We start from the raw sequence: 20,559 nt of genomic DNA, 5'->3' as shown, positions 1-20,559 counted from the left end.
ACTATGTAAATGCTGGAAATTTTTGCTAATTTTGAGATAGTGCGGACCTTGTTTACAGGCCTCTTGGAGCCGAAGTCATGGTAATTTGAACCTACAATTAAGCATTGGTTCGTTGTTGTCACTGATTCATTGAACTACCCATCCCGGGTCGGATTCCGTCTCGGCAGAAATCCGACCTGAGGACTTAATCGGTTTCCGACTTGAGACTATCAACTGTCCAGTCAGTCAACTTTGTCTGAGTTATATATACTCGCCTCGTCAGACTATTGCCGACAATCACAAGTTTTTTCAATCGAGTTATTTATACTCGCCCAGTCGGAATTTCACCGACAATCACGAGTTCTTCGAGTTATTTATACTCGCCCAGCCGGACTTTTGCCGACAATCACGAGTTCTTCGAGTTATTTATACTCGCCAAGTCAGAATTTAACCGACAATCACGAGTTTTTTCAATCGAGTTATTTATACTCGCCCAGCCGGACTTTTGCCGACAATCACGAGTTTTTTCAATCGAGTTATTTATACTCGCCCAGTCGAAATTTCACCGACAATCACGAGTTCTTCGAGTTATTTATACTCGCCCAGCCGGGCTTTTGCCGACAATCACGAGTTTTTTTAATCGAGTTATTTATACTCGCCCAGCCGGACTTTTGCCGACAATCACGAGTTCTTCGAGTTATTTATACTCGCCAAGTCAGAATTTAACCGACAATCACGAGTTTTTTCAATCGAGTTATTTATACTCGCCCAGCCGGACTTTTGCCGACAATCACGAGTTCTTCGAGTTATTTATACTCGCCAAGTCAGAATTTAACCGACAATCACGAGTTTTTTCAATCGAGTTATTTATACTCGCCAAGTCGGAATTTAACCGACAATCACGAGTTCTTATCCATGTAAAGAGAAAAAGGTCATGAAAAGGAAACAGTCAGATGACATTTATTAGAATTGGGGAGGGTGGTGCCGCATTAAAAACCTCCTCAGCAAAAACCCCTCATATTTTTACGGGGAAAAAATACTGAGTTAGGAAAAGAGTGCACCTAATACAAAAGGGGAGAAAAGTCTAGCTATAATAGAAGCGTAGGTTTGCAGCATTCCACGTTCTCGGTATCCTGCCTCCATCCAAGGTTCTTAGTCGGTAGGCCCCTTTGCCGACCACATCATCAATCTTGTAAGGGCCAACCCATTTAGGCGATAGTTTGTTCTTCATCTGTGTAAGTTGAGCGCGCCTCAAAACTAGGTCGCCTACGACAAAATCTCTTGGGTTTACCTTTGTGTTGTACTTGAAGGCTGCTCTTCTCTGCGCCGCTACTTGATTTATTCTTGCCCTTTCTCTTGTTTCTTCGACCAAGTCTAAATCAATTCGTCTTCCCTGGTCAGATTCTTCTTCAGAAAAAGCGGTAGTGCGTACTGAAGGCTCTGCAATTTCGATCGGGATCATGGCGTCGGTTCCGTATACCAGATTGAAGGGGGTATCTTGGGTCGTTGAGTGAACAGTCGTGTGGTACGACCAAAGTACTCGGGGAAGCTCTTCCACCCATGAAGCGCCTGAGTCTTGTACACGTTTCTTCAAGCCCGAGAGGATTACCTTGTTGGCCGACTCGGCCTGGCCGTTAGATTGAGGGTGTTCAACTGACGATAACGCCATTTTGATTCCGACCTCTTTACAAAAATCACGGACTCTCGCGCTTGCAAACTGTGTCCCGTTATCGGAAACAAGCATCTGAGGGACTCCATATCTGCACACCACATTCTTCCAAAGAAAAGCTCTGACCTTTTCTGCTGAGATGGTTGCAACCGGTTCCGCCTCGATCCATTTGCTAAAGTAGTCTACTGCTACTATCAAAAATTTCAGTTGCCTCACAGCGATCGGAAATGGACCGAGAATGTCAATCCCCCATTTGTGGAAAGGCCAAGGAGACAAGATCGAATGTAGTCGCTCAGCGGGGGAATGGTGCAGGGTAGCGTGTCTTTGGCATCCATCACATTTCTGGACCCAGTTGACGCAGTCGTTCCTCAAAGATGGCCAGAAGTAACCTGCGCGGGCAACCTTGTACACTAGAGCTCGGCCTCCGATATGACTGCCGCACATACCACTATGTACCTCGTCCATCACCCTCTGCGCTTGCGACATGGTCAAACACCTCAGGAGAGGAGAGCTAAAGCCCCTTCGGTATAGCCTTTCGTTGATGACAACGAACCTGGCCGACTCCCTTTGCACTAACGATGCCTCCTTTTTGTCTTCCGGTAGTTCCCCCCGAGTCAGATATGCAATGTATGGTGCCATCCAAGAATTTAGCTCTTCCTGGATGAATAGGATACTTCCTTGCGCCTCGTTTATGCTCGGCCGTGACAGCGTTTCTTGGATGACTGACCGAGTAGCTCCTGGTTTCTTTGTGCTTGCAAGCTTGGAGAGCAGGTCGGCCCTGGAGTTTTGCTCTCGTGGTACATGGTTAAGTGTGAATTCTCGGAAATTTTCCTAAAGGTGCTTAACCTTCTCCAGGTATTTGGCCAGTTGAGGGTCCTTTGCTTGGAAGGTGTCGGCTACCTGTCCCGTGATTAATTGGGAGTCATTTCGTGCTGATAGGCTTGTCGCCCCCATTTCCTTCGCCAATGTCATTCCGGCCAACAATGCTTCATACTCGGCCTGGTTATTGCTTGCCCGGAACTCAAATCGCAATGACTGTTCCAGCAAAATTCCTCCCGGTCCTTCCAAGACAATCCCCGCTCCACTTCCTCCAAGGTTCGAGGCTCCATCCACCGACAGGATCCACTGTGTGTCTTCAGAATGTTCCGGCCACGGGGTGCGCTAGGGTTTTCTGCCTAGGTCGCCTCAAAGCCAGAGCATTCAAAAAGTGTAATCTGCCCTCTTAGCCTTAGGGTTTTAGGTTTTATACTTCGTCGTCCATGGGCTTTATGGGCCCCGTGAACGTAGGGATTTCCTCAACCGTTCTTGCTACGATGCCGCGCAACGAGTGAGGATTAGTCAAGTCGGATTTTGACCGACTATGCCTATGCCAAGGGTCCAATCGGGTATGCGCCGAGAGGTCCCCTTATAGGCGAGTGGAGACGGCTCGCTTAGGGATGTCAACTCGGTTGTAGGCCGAGTTGCTTCCAATCAGACAGAGGATCAAGTCGGGTTTTTACCTAGAGGGTACACCAGTCGGATTTTTACCGAGAAGGTACACTAGCCTTCCAGCCCTGAGCCGATAAGGCGAGAGGGCTTGTGGCCTGGTAACATAGTCGGGTATCGACTGAGTAGAGATCAGTCGGATTTTTACCAAGACGGTACATTATTCATTTGAGACTTTTTACAACTTAAAAATAATTCATTGGTATTCAAAAATATAATGATTTTTAAGGATTGTTGTATTAGAGGAATTTTGAAAGCCTTTTTAGTAGTATCTATAAATGCTAAATTCATAAAACAAACTCATCCAAAATCATCAAATTTTGGAGGATTATTTGAAGTGACTTTTTCAAGTGAGTTTTTTATTTTTTTTTTCTATGCTCCTGTCTTTTCCATTTTTTTCTTTGTTAATAATATTACATTATTGCTCATATATAATATTGTACTTCTATTCTCATTTCATTCCCCTTGTTTGGTGAAACTCCGGTACATTAATGACAATGCCAATTAACTTGTTTGTTCTATTTTGCTCTATTTAGTTGAGTTTGTTTGTCAGATATATAATACATAAAATGCTTGAAATTTCAATTTCTAAGTAGTTATTTTTTTATAACACACGTCAAAAAAAGGAAAGGTGAAAGCTAAAATTGATATTATAATCTCTACAATCAACTGTAAACCTTTAAGACCTTGTAATCAATTTAGATTTATTAAAACAAAAATAAAATAAAATAATATATATAAGATGAATTTGAGTTAGAGTTTCTGTGAGTAGAATGAGATGAGAATGAATCTTAGTTGGGAGCTGAACCCTCTTATTACAAAAATTGTGATATCTCTCTTGAGTTTGTTACTGTTATTTCTAGCTACTCCTTTTATGACTCAACAATTACAAATTTATAAATAAAATATTTTAAAATGATATTTAGAATAATTTACATTTACATTATAAATATTTTATGCCTCCATTAACTTATTTTAGTTGATTATTTTTATTTTTAATTCAATTTTTAATATTATTTTTCTTTTTTAATATTAATTTTACACATTATTTTTGTAATTAAAAAAAAACTCTCAATTATGTTAAATTATATTCATTTTATTTTTATGTTAATATATAAAATTTTAATTATCTAACCTTTCAGTTTATCATATTTTAATTATATTTTTAATTTAATTTTGATAATTTATTTTTAAAAAATTATTAATATTTAAAATAATTTTATATCAATAATTATTGATTATAAATTCAAATTTAGTTCATATATTTAAATATGTCCATTTATTATGAATTTTAATTACAATATAATTTAAAGATTAAAAATATTTGTTAAATTTTAATTATATAAAACATTATTATATATAATATATAACTAAAATGCTAATTTATATATATATATATATGTGTGTGTATGTCTTTGACTCTTTTTAAATTTGAATATATGAAAAAAAATCTTGAGCTTTTATATGTTAAAAGTTCACAAAATTATGCAAAGTCTATAAAGTCCTTCAAAATTCATTAAAATTTTGATTTAAAAGTTTTGCAAAATCCATTAAAATCTTGATTTAAAATCTTGCAGAATCCTGCAAAATATTAAAAGTCATGAAAATCCTGCAAAGTCTTTTAAATTTGCAAGACTTTTTTCAACTAAAAAAGTTCTATGAAATCCTAATTCAATATACCCCCCTAAAACACTTTGTAACTAGCAAAAGTAGTAAATGATTATCAAAATATTCAAATATAAATTTATATATTAAATTTTTTTTCTAAATTTTATTAATTATTGTTGTGTAACTTTATTAAAAATGTAAAAAATAATATATACACAAAAAGAAAGAATAGCCTGTTTATATATATATATATATATTCATTTATACTTTTCAAATTGTACAAACATATATATGTAAAAAATATTTCAGGTATGAGAATCTGCATACTAATTTAACCTTTCTTTTTCATTTTGAATTTGCATTGTCTTCTAAACTACTCAAGAGAGCGTCTTGTATAAATTAGTCAATGAAAATACATAGGATCAATTAGTATTATAATTTCAAAAAAGAAAAAACAATCCTAAGTCATAGACGTTATATTAAACCCAAGTTAATTAACACTTGTGTGTATACGTGTATCTATGTATGAATACACGTATATGAATGATTTAGTCAAATCTTTATATTCAAATTAAGACTCACTGAATTATAAATTATTATCTCGATCAAGTTCAAAATTATGGTTTACATAATCAAAAGACATTTGAATAAGCATTATTTTATTCAGTTTCTGTTCTATAGTATTATAAAGGTAATTTCCTACTTGTGTATCTAATTTCTGCATGTTCACTGATCGGTGTTATTCTTAATTAAAATTTGTGATTTAGTTTGCTCGATGTTTCAACCTGCGATACTTATTATTGATCCATTGTCTTAAGTTAGCTAGACTTAATTCTAAAAACTTTTAACTAAGAAAATATAAATTACACCTTTTCATTATTACCTTTTTTTTATCTTTAGAAATAAACCATTTGTCCAACAAGTGGTATATATCAATTAAACATTTAATAATTTAAATAAAAACAATAAATAATTATATACATCTTATCACTCTTTAAAAATAAAATTGTTAACATTTCTTAATTACATTCTAGTTATTCGTTATTATTGTTCAATTTTATTTTAACAAAATAATATGAACCTGAATAATTGGTGCTCACTGCACATAAATATATGAAGCATATTATATATATATATATATATATATATATATATATATATATATATATATATATATATATATATATATGTGTGTGTGTGTGTGTGTGAAGCACCGTAAATAATATATCCACTTACATAATCTACGTTTTAACGCCATAGAAAATAATTTTAATTAGTTTCCTCTCTTTTTCTTTTCTTTTCCATTACATTACACATAATAATATAAAAAAATGTTATTATCAATATATTTGTAAAATAAATTCATTTGACATATAATATTCATAAATAATTTTTAGTATTGATTTTAAATGAAATTTAACTACATTTATTATATATCACTATAATTTATATTTGTATTTTTTTAACAATTATAAGAATATTTACTGACATATATCAATCATATATTATATATAAAAAATAACTTTTTGATGATAAGTACTGTAACACTATAATAACACTATAATGTGTGTCACTCGAGAACAATTTTTTTTTTTGTAATGTTCATTCAATGATGTAATATTTTATATGAATATGTGAAGGATGGGTATAGAAAGAAAATAATAATAATCACGGTCACAAATAAACTTCAATATGGCAGAGATCCTCTATTTAGACTTTGAAATGCGGTAATTTTGTGTACGACATTTTTCATACACTCATTTACACATTTTGTTTTAATTTTTTTATCTGATCTTATTGAATGGAGTGCATATTTAACATGGGATGTAATTAATTATTATTTAATAACAACCAGCTCCTTAATTGGCACATGCAATCCCTTATCTCCAAGAGAAGTGCCACAGGGTCCGATTCCATATATCCATCGTTTATTTTAGTGGAAATATTTTTCATGTAATTCATTTATTTATTTATACACATTTTTTTACTCATCCAAACAAAAGACAATAATTTTTTTCACACTACTATTTCAATGAAAGCATCCAAACCTGAATTACTGGTGAAAAACCCCCCAACAGTTGTTTATTATATTCAAACTTTTAAAATCCAAGGTCGTGATCAGTTGTGAAACTCTATCTTGATCCCTCCAACGATGACATGCCCTTTCCCAAACTTGGGCACCAAAGTGACCACCACATGCTCATCATCTTCAGCACCCAAATCCTCCAACAACTCCGATATTCCAAGCCTCAACTTAGTCTTCATCTTCGCGTTATTGTGCTTATGCTTATGAGGCACACTCACAAAGCTTCCCGCAAACTCACTCTTGCTTGGTCCACCCTCCACATCATCTTCATCATTTATATACACATCAAACTTCACCCCCAAATCCCTCTCAAATTCTATCCCTTCTATCACCAACACCTCTTCTTCCTCTTCCTTTTCCTTCTTATTCCTTCCCTTCCTTGGCCTCTTCACAACAACACTCACACTCGAATCCAAAACCACAGGAAACTTGGTTCTTTCTTTGGAATTCGAAGTCTCAGCAGCCAGTGCTGCACCAGCACCAAACCTCTTGGCAATTGCTCTTCGAATTCGTGGCGTAGGTTTAGCTTCTAACCACGGAATATCAACATCTTGGTAAACGTAACCAAGCCTTCTAGTATCAAGACAATCTTTGACCTTCACACGAACTAGGTTCTTGTTCTCGTCGTAGAAGAGAAACCCTGATTCCAACCAATCAGGGTCTTTGATATCACTTCTCTTCCCACCAAGCGTTTTCCATATAGACCACATCCTATCAATGTTGGAATGGTGACAAAAGAAAATGGGGTCTCTGGCAGCAGAATAGAGAGTTCCCATGTCCTCTAAATTAGGTTGTGTGTTATCACCAGTCCATACATGAACAGGACCATGAGGAATATTCTCCACAATGCCACCACCAGGATCGCTATCCTCTCCTGCACGGTAAGCACTACCTGTTGGGATAAAAATAAAACTCCACATTATTAAAACAAGAAAATCAATATGAGGTTATAAGTCTCCGTTGAATTTTTTAGATGATAATTGAAAATAAATATATAAAAATATAACTCAAAATAAATAATATCATATCAATATATATAAACTGTAAAGTTATGGCACAAATTTCTTCCATATTTCCTGTTTTAAGGAAAACACGTTTCCTTGATTTTAGGCCATGATTCCATGCATGGTTTCCTCTTTTTTGCTCCTTGTTTTGTTCCAGGTTTCCTTATTCTGGGTGCATACGCTTCTTCTCAATGCCTATATAAGGCATCAAGCATTTGGAGCAAATTGCAATTGATTCAGCAATCTACACACTTGAGAAAAATCATACATAGAGAGGAAAGATTCAAGAGAGTATTTTTAGTCTATATTTGAGAGATTATCTTTGTTCTCATGATATTAGAGAACTTCTTGTACTCTCCTATTTCTACATAGTGGAATTATCTTGCTCTTGATCGCCCGTGGTTTTTTCTCCGTCTTTGGAGTTTCCACGTAAACTTGGTGTGTATTTATTTTTCTTGTCTCTCTACTTACTTCTCTCTATCTCTAATTAACTTGATCCGGTGCTTCCGCATTCCGCTCATTCTTTCTGATACCCAACAAGTGGTATCAGAGCTACTTGTTTAATTAGAGATTCAATATGTCTACCGTCACTAAATTTGACATTGAGAAGTTTGATGGCAAGATTTGTTTTTCTATTTGGAAAGTCCAAATGAAAGCCGTTCTTACACAGAATGGATTGAAGAAAGCTTTAGATGGAAAAGCCAAAAAGCCGGTCAACATGACTGATGAGCAATGGGATGAGTTGGATGAAAAGGCGCTTTCAGCAATCCAACTATGCTTGTCCAAGGAGGTTCTTCGTGAAGTAGCAAATGAAACAACCGCTGCTGCTTTGTGGCTGAAATTGGAATCTCTTTATATGACCAAAAGTCTCGCAAACAAGCTTCGTCTCAAAGAAAGATTATATACGATTCGTATGGTCGAAGGTACTCCTATTCAATCTCATCTTAATGAGTTTAATTCTATTATCATGGATTTGGAAAATATTGAAATTAAAATTGATGATGAAGATAAAGCTGTTTTGTTGATTGTCTCATTACCTTCTACCTATAAACACTTTAAAGAAATTATGTTGTATAGCAACAATGATACCTTATCCTTTGAAGATGTTAAATCTAATTTGTTGTCCAAAGAAAAGTTTGATCTTGATATCCACTCTGAGGACAAGGGTGAGGGTTTAAGTGTCAGGGGTAGAACTCAAGAAAAAGGGAGTACCAGTAACAAGAAAAGTAGATCCAAATCCAGAGGGCGTAAATCCAACAAAACCTGTCGTTATTGCAAGAAATTTGGGCATGATATCTCCGACTGCTTTATCTTGAAAAAGAAACAAGAAAGGCAAGAAAAAGGTAAAAATCCTGCTGAAGCTGCTAATGTTGAAACTGATTCTGATGGTGATGTTATGATATCTGTCTCTTCTGATAAGAGGAGCAAAACTGAATGGATTCTTGATTCTGGATGTACATTTCATATGTGTCCTTATAAGGACTTATTCACCACTCTTGAACCTGTTGATAGTGGTGTTGTCTTGATGGGTAATGACACCCAATGCAAGATTGCAGGAATAGGTACTATTCAGATCAAGACTCATGATGGCACTATCAAGACTCTTTCCAATGTTCGCTTTATTCCTGACTTGAAGCGAAATCTAATTTCTCTTGGCACCCTAGAGTCTCTTGGGTGCAAGTATTCAGCTGAAGGTGGAGTTCTAAAGGTATCAAAAGGTGCTATTGTTTTATTAAAAGCTAACCGTATTGGTAGTTTGTATATCTTGCAAGGATCTATAGTGACAGGATCAGCAGCTGTCTCATCTTCTATGTCTGATAAAGATGCCACCAAATTATGGCACATGCGCCTGGGCCATATGAGTGAAAAAGGCATGCACCTTCTGAGCAAGCAAGGTCTCCTTGGTAATCAAGGCATCGGTAAGTTGGAGTTTTGTGAACATTGTGTCTTTGGGAAGCAGAAAAGAGTTAGCTTCTCCACTGCAACTCACCGCACAAAAGGTACCCTTGATTACATTCATTCTGATCTTTGGGGTCCTTCTAAAGTTCCATCTTATGGAGGATGCCGTTATATGATGACTATTATTGATGATTTTTCTCGTAAAGTCTGGGTCTATTTTCTAAGGCACAAAAATGAAACATTCCCCACTTTTAAGAAGTGGAAAATTCTTGTTGAAACTCAGACAGGAAAGAAAGTCAAGAAGCTCAGAACGGATAATGGATTGGAGTTCTGTGAAGGTGACTTTAATGAGTTCTGCGCAAATCATGGTATTGCTAGACACAAAACCATTCCAGGTAAACCCCAGCAGAATGGTGTTGCAGAACGTTTAAACAGAACTATCCTTGAGAGAGCTCGTTGTATGCTCTCAAATGCTGGGTTATGGCATCAACGTGAGTTGTGGGTCGAGGCAGCATCTACAGCTTGCTACTTGATCAACCGATCTCCACACTCTTCACTTAATTTCAAGATTCCAGAAGAAATTTGGTCAGGTAATCCTATTGATTATTCTAATTTAAGAATTTTTGGATGTCCTGCATATGCACATGTTAATGATGGAAAATTAGCTCCTAGAGCTATTAAGTGCATATTTCTTGGTTATGCATCTGAATCTAAAGGTTATCGTTTATGGTGTTCTGAGTTTAAGTCACGAAAATTAATTCTTAGTAGAGATGTGACTTTTAATGAGGATGCATTATTATCTTCTGGAAAACAATCATCTGTGTCTTCTTCCAGTACTAATAATCTGCAAGGTACTAGCGAGAAGGTGGAGTTAGAGTTAAAATCTGTAGCTCCTAATGTTGATGTTCCATCTTCCTCTACCACTGAGTCTAGCATTGATGATCATGGTGATGATCATCCTATTCAGCAACAGGAAGAATATAATATTGCACGAGATAGGACAAGAAGACAGATAAAATTGCCAGCTAGATACACTGATGACAATTTGACTGCTTATGCATTGTCAATTGCACAAGAGGTAAATGATGATGTTGAACCTGCCAGCTATAGTGAAGCTGTTTCTTGTGTTGATTCTGCTAAGTGGCTAGTGGCTATGAATGAAGAAATTGAAAGTCTTCACAAGAACAACACTTGGAATTTGACAAAGCTCCCCAAAGGCAAACGACCTCTAAGGTGTAAATGGATCTATAAGAAGAAAGATGGCATTCCAGGGGTTGAAGATCCTAGATGCAAGGCGCGATTAGTCGTTAAAGGCTTTTATCAAAAGGAAGGTATTGACTTTAATGAGATTTTCTCACCTGTTGTTCGTCATACTTCCATTCGTATTTTGCTTGCTTTTGTTGCTCTGTTTGATTTAGAATTAGAGCAACTTGATGTAAAGACAGCTTTTCTACATGGAGAGCTGGAAGAAGAAATTTATATGGATCAGCCTGAGGGATTTGTTGTTCCTAGTAAGGAGCATCTTGTTTGTCAATTAAAGAAATCTTTATATGGCCTCAAGCAAGCACCCAGACAATGGTATAAAAAATTTGATTCCTTTATGATTGGGCAAGGTTATTCCAGGAGTAAATATGATGATTGTATTTATTTTCAACAATTTCCTGATGGAACTTTCATATACTTGTTACTTTATGTTGATGATATGTTGATTGCATCACGTGACAAGTCTTTGATCAGCAAATTGAAAGCTCAACTCAATAATGAGTTTGAGATGAAGGAATTAGGTGCAGCTAAGAAAATTCTTGGCATGGAGATTCATAGAGATCGACAAGTTGGTAAATTATTCTTATCTCAACAAAAATATATTGAGAGATTACTTGACAGATTTAATATGAATAATTGTAAACCTGTTTCTACTCCACTTGCTGCACATTTCAAGTTATCTTCAGACCTTTGCCCACAAACAAAAGAAGAGATGGAGCGTATGTCACACGTTCCATATGCTAGTGCAGTTGGCAGTTTAATGTATGCTATGGTGTGCACTAGACCTGATTTAGCATATGCTGTTAGCATGGTGAGCCGATACATGCATAATCCTGGAAAGGATCACTGGAGTGCTGTAAAATGGATTTTTCGGTATCTTAAAGGTACTAGTAATATTGGCTTGGTGTTTGACAGAAACAAAGCTACAACTAATAATGTTGCAGGTTTTGTTGATTCGGATTATGGTGGTGATCTTGATAGAAGAAGATCTCTTTCTGGCTACATTTTTACTCTCTGTAATTCTGCTATCAGTTGGAAAGCTTCACTTCAATCTATTGCAGCATTATCTACAACAGAAGCAGAATATGTTTCAGCAACAGAGGGTGTGAAAGAGGCTCTCTGGATCCGAGGTTTGGTCAAAGAACTTGGTCTCACACAAGATGTTCTTACTGTATTTTGTGATAGTCAGAGTGTCATTCATTTGACTAAGAATAGTCGTTACCACGACAAGACCAAACACATAGATGTTAAACATCACTTTATCCGAGATATTGTTACTATTGGTGAAGTTCTACTACAAAAGGTACATACATCTGAGAATCCAGCAGATGTGCTTACTAAGCCACTTCCGAATGCCAAGTTTCAGCATTGTTTGGGCTTGGTTGGTCTCTACAACAAATGATTGCCCCTCTGGGGCTTTATCTGGCGATGAGCAACTTATTAAATTTGAGCCAAGGTGGAGATTGTAAAGTTATGGCACAAATTTCTTCCATATTTCCTGTTTTAAGGAAAACACGTTTCCTTGATTTTAGGCCATGATTCCATGCATGGTTTCCTCTTTTTTGCTCCTTGTTTTGTTCCAGGTTTCCTTATTCTGGGTGCATACGCTTCTTCTCAATGCCTATATAAGGCATCAAGCATTTGGAGCAAATTGCAATTGATTCAGCAATCTACACACTTGAGAAAAATCATACATAGAGAGGAAAGATTCAAGAGAGTATTTTTAGTCTATATTTGAGAGATTATCTTTGTTCTCATGATATTAGAGAACTTCTTGTACTCTCCTATTTCTACATAGTGGAATTATCTTGCTCTTGATCGCCCGTGGTTTTTTCTCCGTCTTTGGAGTTTCCACGTAAACTTGGTGTGTATTTATTTTTCTTGTCTCTCTACTTACTTCTCTCTATCTCTAATTAACTTGATCCGGTGCTTCCGCATTCCGCTCATTCTTTCTGATACCCAACATAAACATATATTATTCGGTAAATAACATGATATAATATCGTTTGAAAAATATCTAAATTTGACATGAGGTTAATTAAGTCTTTTATTTAAAGAAAAAAATTGTTAAGATGTCACTTTATTTACATGAAGACGATGAATATATATGTGTTTATACCAAAGAAGAGTGATGGAGTCTTTGAACTTGACACAAGTTGCCGGTACATGATGTTGAGATTGGTTGATACTTGTTGTTGAGTTGAGGTTCGGTCTTCAATGCCGTTGTAGTCAAGGTCAACGGGTTTTGGTGGTTTATGATTTGCGTTTCGGAGGGAGTCATAGAGTGGTGAGTTGGGATCAGTGTACATGGCGGGCATTGGCATGCCATTGGGGGAGTCCCAGTTCCAAAAGGGTAGGGCAAAATTTGGGTCAAGGTCTTTGATCAAGCTTCCCAAAATTTTCTCATGGAAGTAGAGGTACCTGTTGGATACAAACAAAAATAAATAAATAAACTTAGAGCGCAATAAGATATCGCTCCTCCAGAAAAGCATATCTTTACTATACAAATGCTAAAAAAACAACCCATCAGTACCAACGGTGGAAGGGGAAGAAGAGCCACGAGTTATGAACTTGGAAGTCTAGGTCAGGGAACCCTACTTGGTGATATGCACCATCACAATAAGCACAATGGATGTTGGCTTGTTGAGTGAAGTTGCGAGGGTCGTTGGGAGGGAGAGCTTTCATGCGACGAAGGGCTTCTTTGTAATTTTGGAGGTAAGTGGCATCTACCAAGTGTGCAGCGGGTCTAACCTTAACTTTAGGGTTCATAGGAAGTGTGAAGTCTATGATGTTTGAGGAAATTGGAGGGCAACAATTGGTTGGTTTGGCGCCAGAGGGAAGGTCAGGTGGACCACACTTGGTGAGGTCTGGAGGGGAGATAGGGGCCGCAAGGGACAATGGACCATTGCTAAGGGCACCATAAAGGCCTCCTAGGCCAATGAGGACGTTTCTTCTGTCCAACATGCCAAGGTTTATGGCATCTTCTTGTGTGTCTTTGTCTTTGTTTATGTTTTTTATTGATTGGTTTTCAGGGTCACCACTTTTTGTGGCTTTGCATGGCACTTTGGAAACGTGGTATTGGCTTGGTTTTGCATTGGACTTGTGATTTCTAAATAAGGGTATGGAAGAAGGGGTACAATGGTGGGTTCTAGTGGCTGGGGAGGAAGCATTGGTCGAAACGAAAAAGGGTGGAGGGTATAGGGAAGCCATGAATATAGAATTATAGCTGAAATAATGTGTCCTTAATTAATTAAAGCTTGTGAAATCCCTCCCATTTTATAAGCAAGTTTTGTAGACTACTCTCTTGGTCAAAATAAAAGAAATTTTGAAGATTAACGGTGAGATTAATTAATAATCACGAGGATGGGGATCAACTGGTATTATAATATTTATTATTTATTATTTATCTAAAGTAAGTTTCATTGCCGTGCGAGTCACTATATCTTCCCCCGACGAATTCCAAATACAGATGATCATTGACGAATGATAAAATAATAACGATGATCAAATGACGTGCTTTACGCTAAGGGCTATTGACTGTATTTAACATAATCCTATTTGAATTTTTTTTATTATTATTTTTGTGGATATGGCCTGGAATTTTGAATCCTCTCCGTTGAAAAGATCGAGCAAAGGCTCGTGTATGCGCCTATACCTGCCTATTAACAAAGTATTCAATAGTGAGATATGTAATTTTTTTTAGGAGATCATTCTATCTTTCAAATGTAAAAAATTCTTATATATTTTTCAAATAATTTTCTATAATTCTTTAATATTTTATTTATATATAATTATTAGAGATACGACTCGACCATCTAATATAAAATAATAAAAATTTATAATCCAGCTTACTTAAGTCTTATAATTATGGATTAAAATAACTTTATATTATATTATTATTAGATAAAAAGAAAAGTTAAAATTTACTATTTACTTTTATAGCGTATGTTTGTCTACGCGTCTTTAATCCATGTCTTTTTATATTTTCAAATAAAAAGATACATCTGATGAAAAAGTCAACTGAAGTAGTTTCGATTGGACATGAAAAATCACGTCTCAAATCCAAACATGCTCATAATAAAAAAATTAAGACATAAATTAGGCCTATTCAAACAAAAAAAATTATAAATCAATTTCAACGTTTATCTAACGTGATGTAAAATAAAAAATAAAAAAATACACGCTCATCTAAACGTTTCTTTTATGTATTTTTTTTTTCTTGTCAGAACAGGTTTGTGTAGTTGATGTTCCTTAGCCTTAGGAGTCCCCGTTTTCCATTGTGCTTTTGTCACCCATTTCCGCTTATATTGAAGACCAAATTAATAACAAAATAACCTTGTTGGAAATTAAATGAAAAATATATATATTTTAGTTGGCAAAGATGAACATATAAAATAATCAAAACATATATTCGGATAAATTTCTCCAAAAAAAAACATTTTTAAGATAATTTTTTTAAAAAGATAACTTATTTTGTTATAAATTAAAATTAACTTACTAATAAATTAAAAAAATCATATTTTTAAAAAACTAATATGAAACAATTTTTTACAAATTAACTTATATATTGTAACGACTTGCCATGGTTAATACACTTCATGAAAATTCTCAAATAATAATAGAATTACTCATATACTTAAGATTTTATACTCACTCTATATGGATATGCACATTATGATGTATATATAAGTATAAAAGCAGCTAAGAAATAATTTTATAATATATACCATAATATATAATCATCCAATATAAAACAGTATAGAATCTTAAGTTTGCGGTCAAACATGACTATACAAGCTACACATAGTAGCACCACCATCAATAAAAAAATCACACCTTTGTCAACAACAGCTCTTCATACCTAGCCTTGATTTGCTCTTATACAATGTATAATCATCGCAGTCCAAACCATCACGAAAAATAAAAAAGGGTAAGTATAAGTTAAAAAACATGTATATATATAGAAAACAATCATATATTATACAACCTCACTCCATAAGCATACATGAAAGCTACAACACTCTAAGCAAACATGTATCTCATATAAACCATGTTACACAAGACATCAACAATGCATATGAACACACCTCAACACACATCATATGCAACATATCAACTAATGCGTCATCACACATTCATCTATAGAGATCTCCTAACAACATGAGTAATTTAAGTGATTTTCACCCTACCAAACCAACCCAATTGTTTTCACGCTCGAAGCATCGGCTCGATCACAATAAAATGGAATACCAATCTCTCCTCTAGTTTCTCAAGTATTATCACTTACACTAAGAAAGTCTAGTTCCAAGAAACACACATGCATACTCAAGGAGGGTTTTCCAAATAGTGGCCTACCCGAGCACCACTCCAAGATATCTTATGTGGGATTTTCAATTTTCAAAATAATTTCCTCTCTCCAAATCCTAAGTTAGTCATCATGCTTTAATGTCATACCGTATTCTCAGCATCTACATCTCACCATGCATCTACTATGTACATTACATTCAAACAATTCATTTAATACAGAGCATATTAATGTTCGATCATCACCATTTCAACTACATAAAGATAACATACCAATGCTCTTATTATCATTTCAACTACACAAAGATAACATATCAATGCTTATTATCATTTTAACTACACAAAGATAACATACCAATACTTATTATCATCATCCTACATCATATAACATGCAATAGACATAAGTATATTGTATTCATGTTCACCAAATTCACTCATCATACAATATGTATCAACGTATAACATAAAAATTAATCACTTATTATTCAATGACAACTTTCACATAAAACAATGCATAGGAAGTTCTACTACTCCTATCATATTCATCCTTATCTCATATGAAATATAAGAAGATTTTATACATCTTTCATGAAGAACTTAAGTTTTAATTCCATCATCTATCATGTTGAAAATTGTAAAACCGCAATAGTTTGTTTAAATGCTAATAACTTGACTTTTACTCATTAAAAATGTCATGACTAGAGTTCTAGATCTCCTTTTTAGGTGATTTCAAAGCCATTGAAAAGCTACCATCCAAGGCTACACATTTCATGAGGACTTAAAGATCAAATTTGATCATTTACCTCCACCACCGTAGTGCTCAATTCAACGCTTCAATGTTGGGTCTCAGCCAGCCCAAATTTCCCCACAGTTGTAGCGCTCAACCACGACTGAGGTGCTGAGTCTTGGCCATCCCAATTTCTCACACGGTGCAACGCTCAACCATGGCTATGTTGCTAAGTGCAAATTTTTCTCTCATTTTTATGACTTCCCCTTGGTTCCTCACTTGTACTTTACTAATTTTCCTCCTAAACACTATCTATAACTTATTATTTCTACTAGATTCATTCATGCAGCCCAAAAATCACAAAAAAAAAAAAACAACATGCATGAACCAAAACTCAAAGAAATCATTAGCATTTTAACCTTTCATCAAGAACATCAAAACCTCAGTTTCAACATGCAACCAACTTCGAATCCATCTCCACAGCTACAAATTTCAAAAATTCTACCAACTTTAAGCTCTTAATTTATTCAACAACCCAACATTTTAACCAAAACCCAATATTCCAGCTTTCCTCACCTTGATTCCAAGCTCTCTGAGAAAGAAGAAGAAGAAAAGAATAGAGAACTCCTAAAGCTTCGACTACTTGAATAAAGAGAGGGAAGAAGAAGCAACTCCAGACTTCCAAGGTAGCACCCACCACCGGCATAACTTATTTTTCCTCTTTCATGGTTCAACCACGGAGAAGGAAGGAACTTCAGCCACAAGGCTCCCAAACACTCTCAGATTTGTGAAGAGAAAAAGAAATACATAATTTAATTAATATGAATTAATTTTGATTTGAATATATATCTTTCTATTTACTATTATTACTTATAAAATTTTGAGTAATAATTAAAACAATTTAAAAAAATAAGCGATCTTTTACTGATTAATTAGTTGAAAATAAAACTATTATTTTTCATTCTGATTGATTGTCCGAAGAAAATTAAATTTTTTATTTGGATATGCAATTAAAAAATCCTAAAAATAACAGAAAGGTGGTATGGCCTATAACAAATTGTCCAAATTAAAGGAAATATTGTGATTTAACTTTTATGCACTTAAGGTATTTAAGTGAAATTAAATGGTCTAACTAACAGTAATTAAACACATAATCAAGCATTGAATGATCATTAAATGCTAACTTAAGAAAATTTCTAATTAATTATTTTCTGTACTGAAATGTATATAATATGTTTAATAACATATATTAGAATAAAATAAATAAAATTATTAGTATTTATAAATAAATAAATATACAATAAGAAGAAAAAATATATACTTAAAAGTATTTAAAATTTTACTTTATCGATAATAAAAATACAGAATATACTGTCATTCAAAAAAGTAATAATAATTTACAAAGTTTTAAGAACTAGTTTTAATTGATAAAAGAATTACTTATGATTTGAATATATTTATATTTTAAATTGAATTATAAAACATTGAGTATTATTTAAAACGATTTTAAGAAATAAAATATATTTATTAGATATTCGATTAAAAAATAAAAATGTATTATTTTGATTGTGATCGATGGTCTGCAACAAATTTAAATATTTTATTTAAATTTCAATTGAAAAATATAAAATATATATTTTGCACCAAATTATCCAAATTAAATGTAATTTAGCAATTTAATTTTTAATTAATAAATTTCAATCAGTAGTAAACTTTAAAAAAAATGTGCTTAAAACAATATACTCTAATATTTCTCTTTTGTGTCATATCATATAAAATGTTAGGGATGACAAAATGGGATAGTTTAATTTATACAAATCCAACCTGTCAAAAATGGCCGAGATGGCCTATCAAAAGAAAACGAACCACAAACCTTGATTCATCATACCTAAGGATGGGTTGGCGAGCAAATCCAACTGCCCACTAAAAAAAGATAAAAAGATTAAAAAATTAATATTTATTTTGAGTTACTCTTTTAATATTTTTTAATATCTAAAGAAATTACATAAATCAATATATTTAAATAAAATCTTAAATTACATATAATAAAACAAATCAAATGTACAACAAATTTGTTATACAATAAATCACTGATATTATACACAAAATAAATTTGAAGTGATTTAATTAAATTTACACTAAAAATAATAAATAAATAAAATTAAAAAATTAAAAAAATTTATTAAAAAAAAAAAAAAGGTTGGCAAAGCATGTCAGTCGAGCTGACAAGCTAAAATACCTAGATCGATCCATCAACTTTTTACGAGTCAACAAGCCATGAACTGTTTTGCCACCTTTATATATAAAAAAAAAAAACTAATTTTATTTCAAACCAATATAAGGGTGACATTAACTAAAATAATTTTAGGATTATTGAGATATTCCATATTATTTTACACTAGTTAGCATGTAGCATAAAACATAAAGTTGCATTAACAAATTTACTCAATATATGACATTTAAAGTGTTTGAAAAACATATTTAAGGTGTGTTTGTATTGATTTTGTCATCTTCGATGTAATAGCTTAATTTACGAGTGATTTTCCACTAAACGTGCGTTGACAATTGAGAAATTTGCCTACCAAACATACACTTAAAAGTGAAAAACCATTTTTACTTGTGACAAGGATCACGACGAAAACATTTTATCTAAGGCTAAAATATCTTCTTTTTTTATATTTTATTTTTTGTCATCTTGATTTTAGAAATTATTTTAATTTTTTTATCTTTTAAATGTTGATTTTGGTCTTTTACTTTTAAATTTAGGTTAATTTGGTCATTCTAAAAAAATGATCATTTTTAATTTTAATACGTAATTTTGAAAAAAAAATATTTAATTTAAGATGTGAAACTTAATTCATTAAATTCATTTAAGTAAAAACTATTGAATCTGGTCCATGTTTAAACTAAAAGGAGTCCCAAAAATGATGAAAACTATGTAAAAGTGAGTTTAATGAGAAACTAAAAATTTAAAAAATTAATAACAGATTATTTTCTAATTGCTTATTTTTCATGACCCATTAAGTATATTTCTTCTGGATTCCAACATGTAAACTAGTTTTATAATTTTTATATAAATGAATTTAATGAAATAAGTTTTATGTTTCAAACTAGTTAAAAAATTTAAAATTGTACTCTAAAATTGAATATAATTATTATTTTATAAAGATTAAATCGCGTAAAATTTAAATGATAAAAAATCAAAATAAATATTTCAAAAGATAATGAAAAAATGAATATTTAAAATAAAGAAAAGCAAGTATAATTTGACTATGTACAAAATTTAACCAGTATCTCATATATGATATTTTCAATAATGTTAGAAAATAATTTAGAGAAGAGATTAAAAAAAACTGAGAGATCTCATTTCAGCTAGATGAATTGGTATTTTTTTTTATATATAATTAAGGAGATATAACTCCATCTCACCTTATAGTATAATAATTTCTTAACGATTGCATGAAAAAAAAATTAATTACACTAAATTAACACAATAACATAATCATTCATATACTTAGTTGTTGCAAAATAATAA

The 20,559-nt window shown here is 33.4% G+C and overlaps 1 protein-coding gene across 1 annotated transcript; it reads right to left on the bottom strand.

Moving 5' to 3' along the window:
• Positions 1-6,597: 6,597 nt before the first annotated feature.
• LOC109804171 (polyphenol oxidase, chloroplastic) lies at positions 6,598-14,254 on the bottom strand. Its single transcript, XM_020365958.3, has 3 exons — positions 13,527-14,254; positions 13,113-13,414; positions 6,598-7,719 (listed from the first exon to the last, which is right to left on the bottom strand). The coding sequence occupies exons 1-3, from the start codon at positions 14,201-14,203 to the stop codon at positions 6,860-6,862; spliced, it is 1,839 nt and encodes a 612-aa protein (XP_020221547.2). The 5' UTR covers positions 14,204-14,254; the 3' UTR covers positions 6,598-6,859.
• Positions 14,255-20,559: the final 6,305 nt, after the last annotated feature.

Source organism: Cajanus cajan, chromosome 1 (genome assembly GCF_000230855.2).
Source record: "Cajanus cajan strain Asha chromosome 1, NIPB_CcT2T_4, whole genome shotgun sequence".
NCBI classification, from domain to species: domain Eukaryota; kingdom Viridiplantae; phylum Streptophyta; class Magnoliopsida; order Fabales; family Fabaceae; genus Cajanus; species Cajanus cajan.
This window is presented reverse-complemented; position numbering and strand designations above follow the sequence as displayed.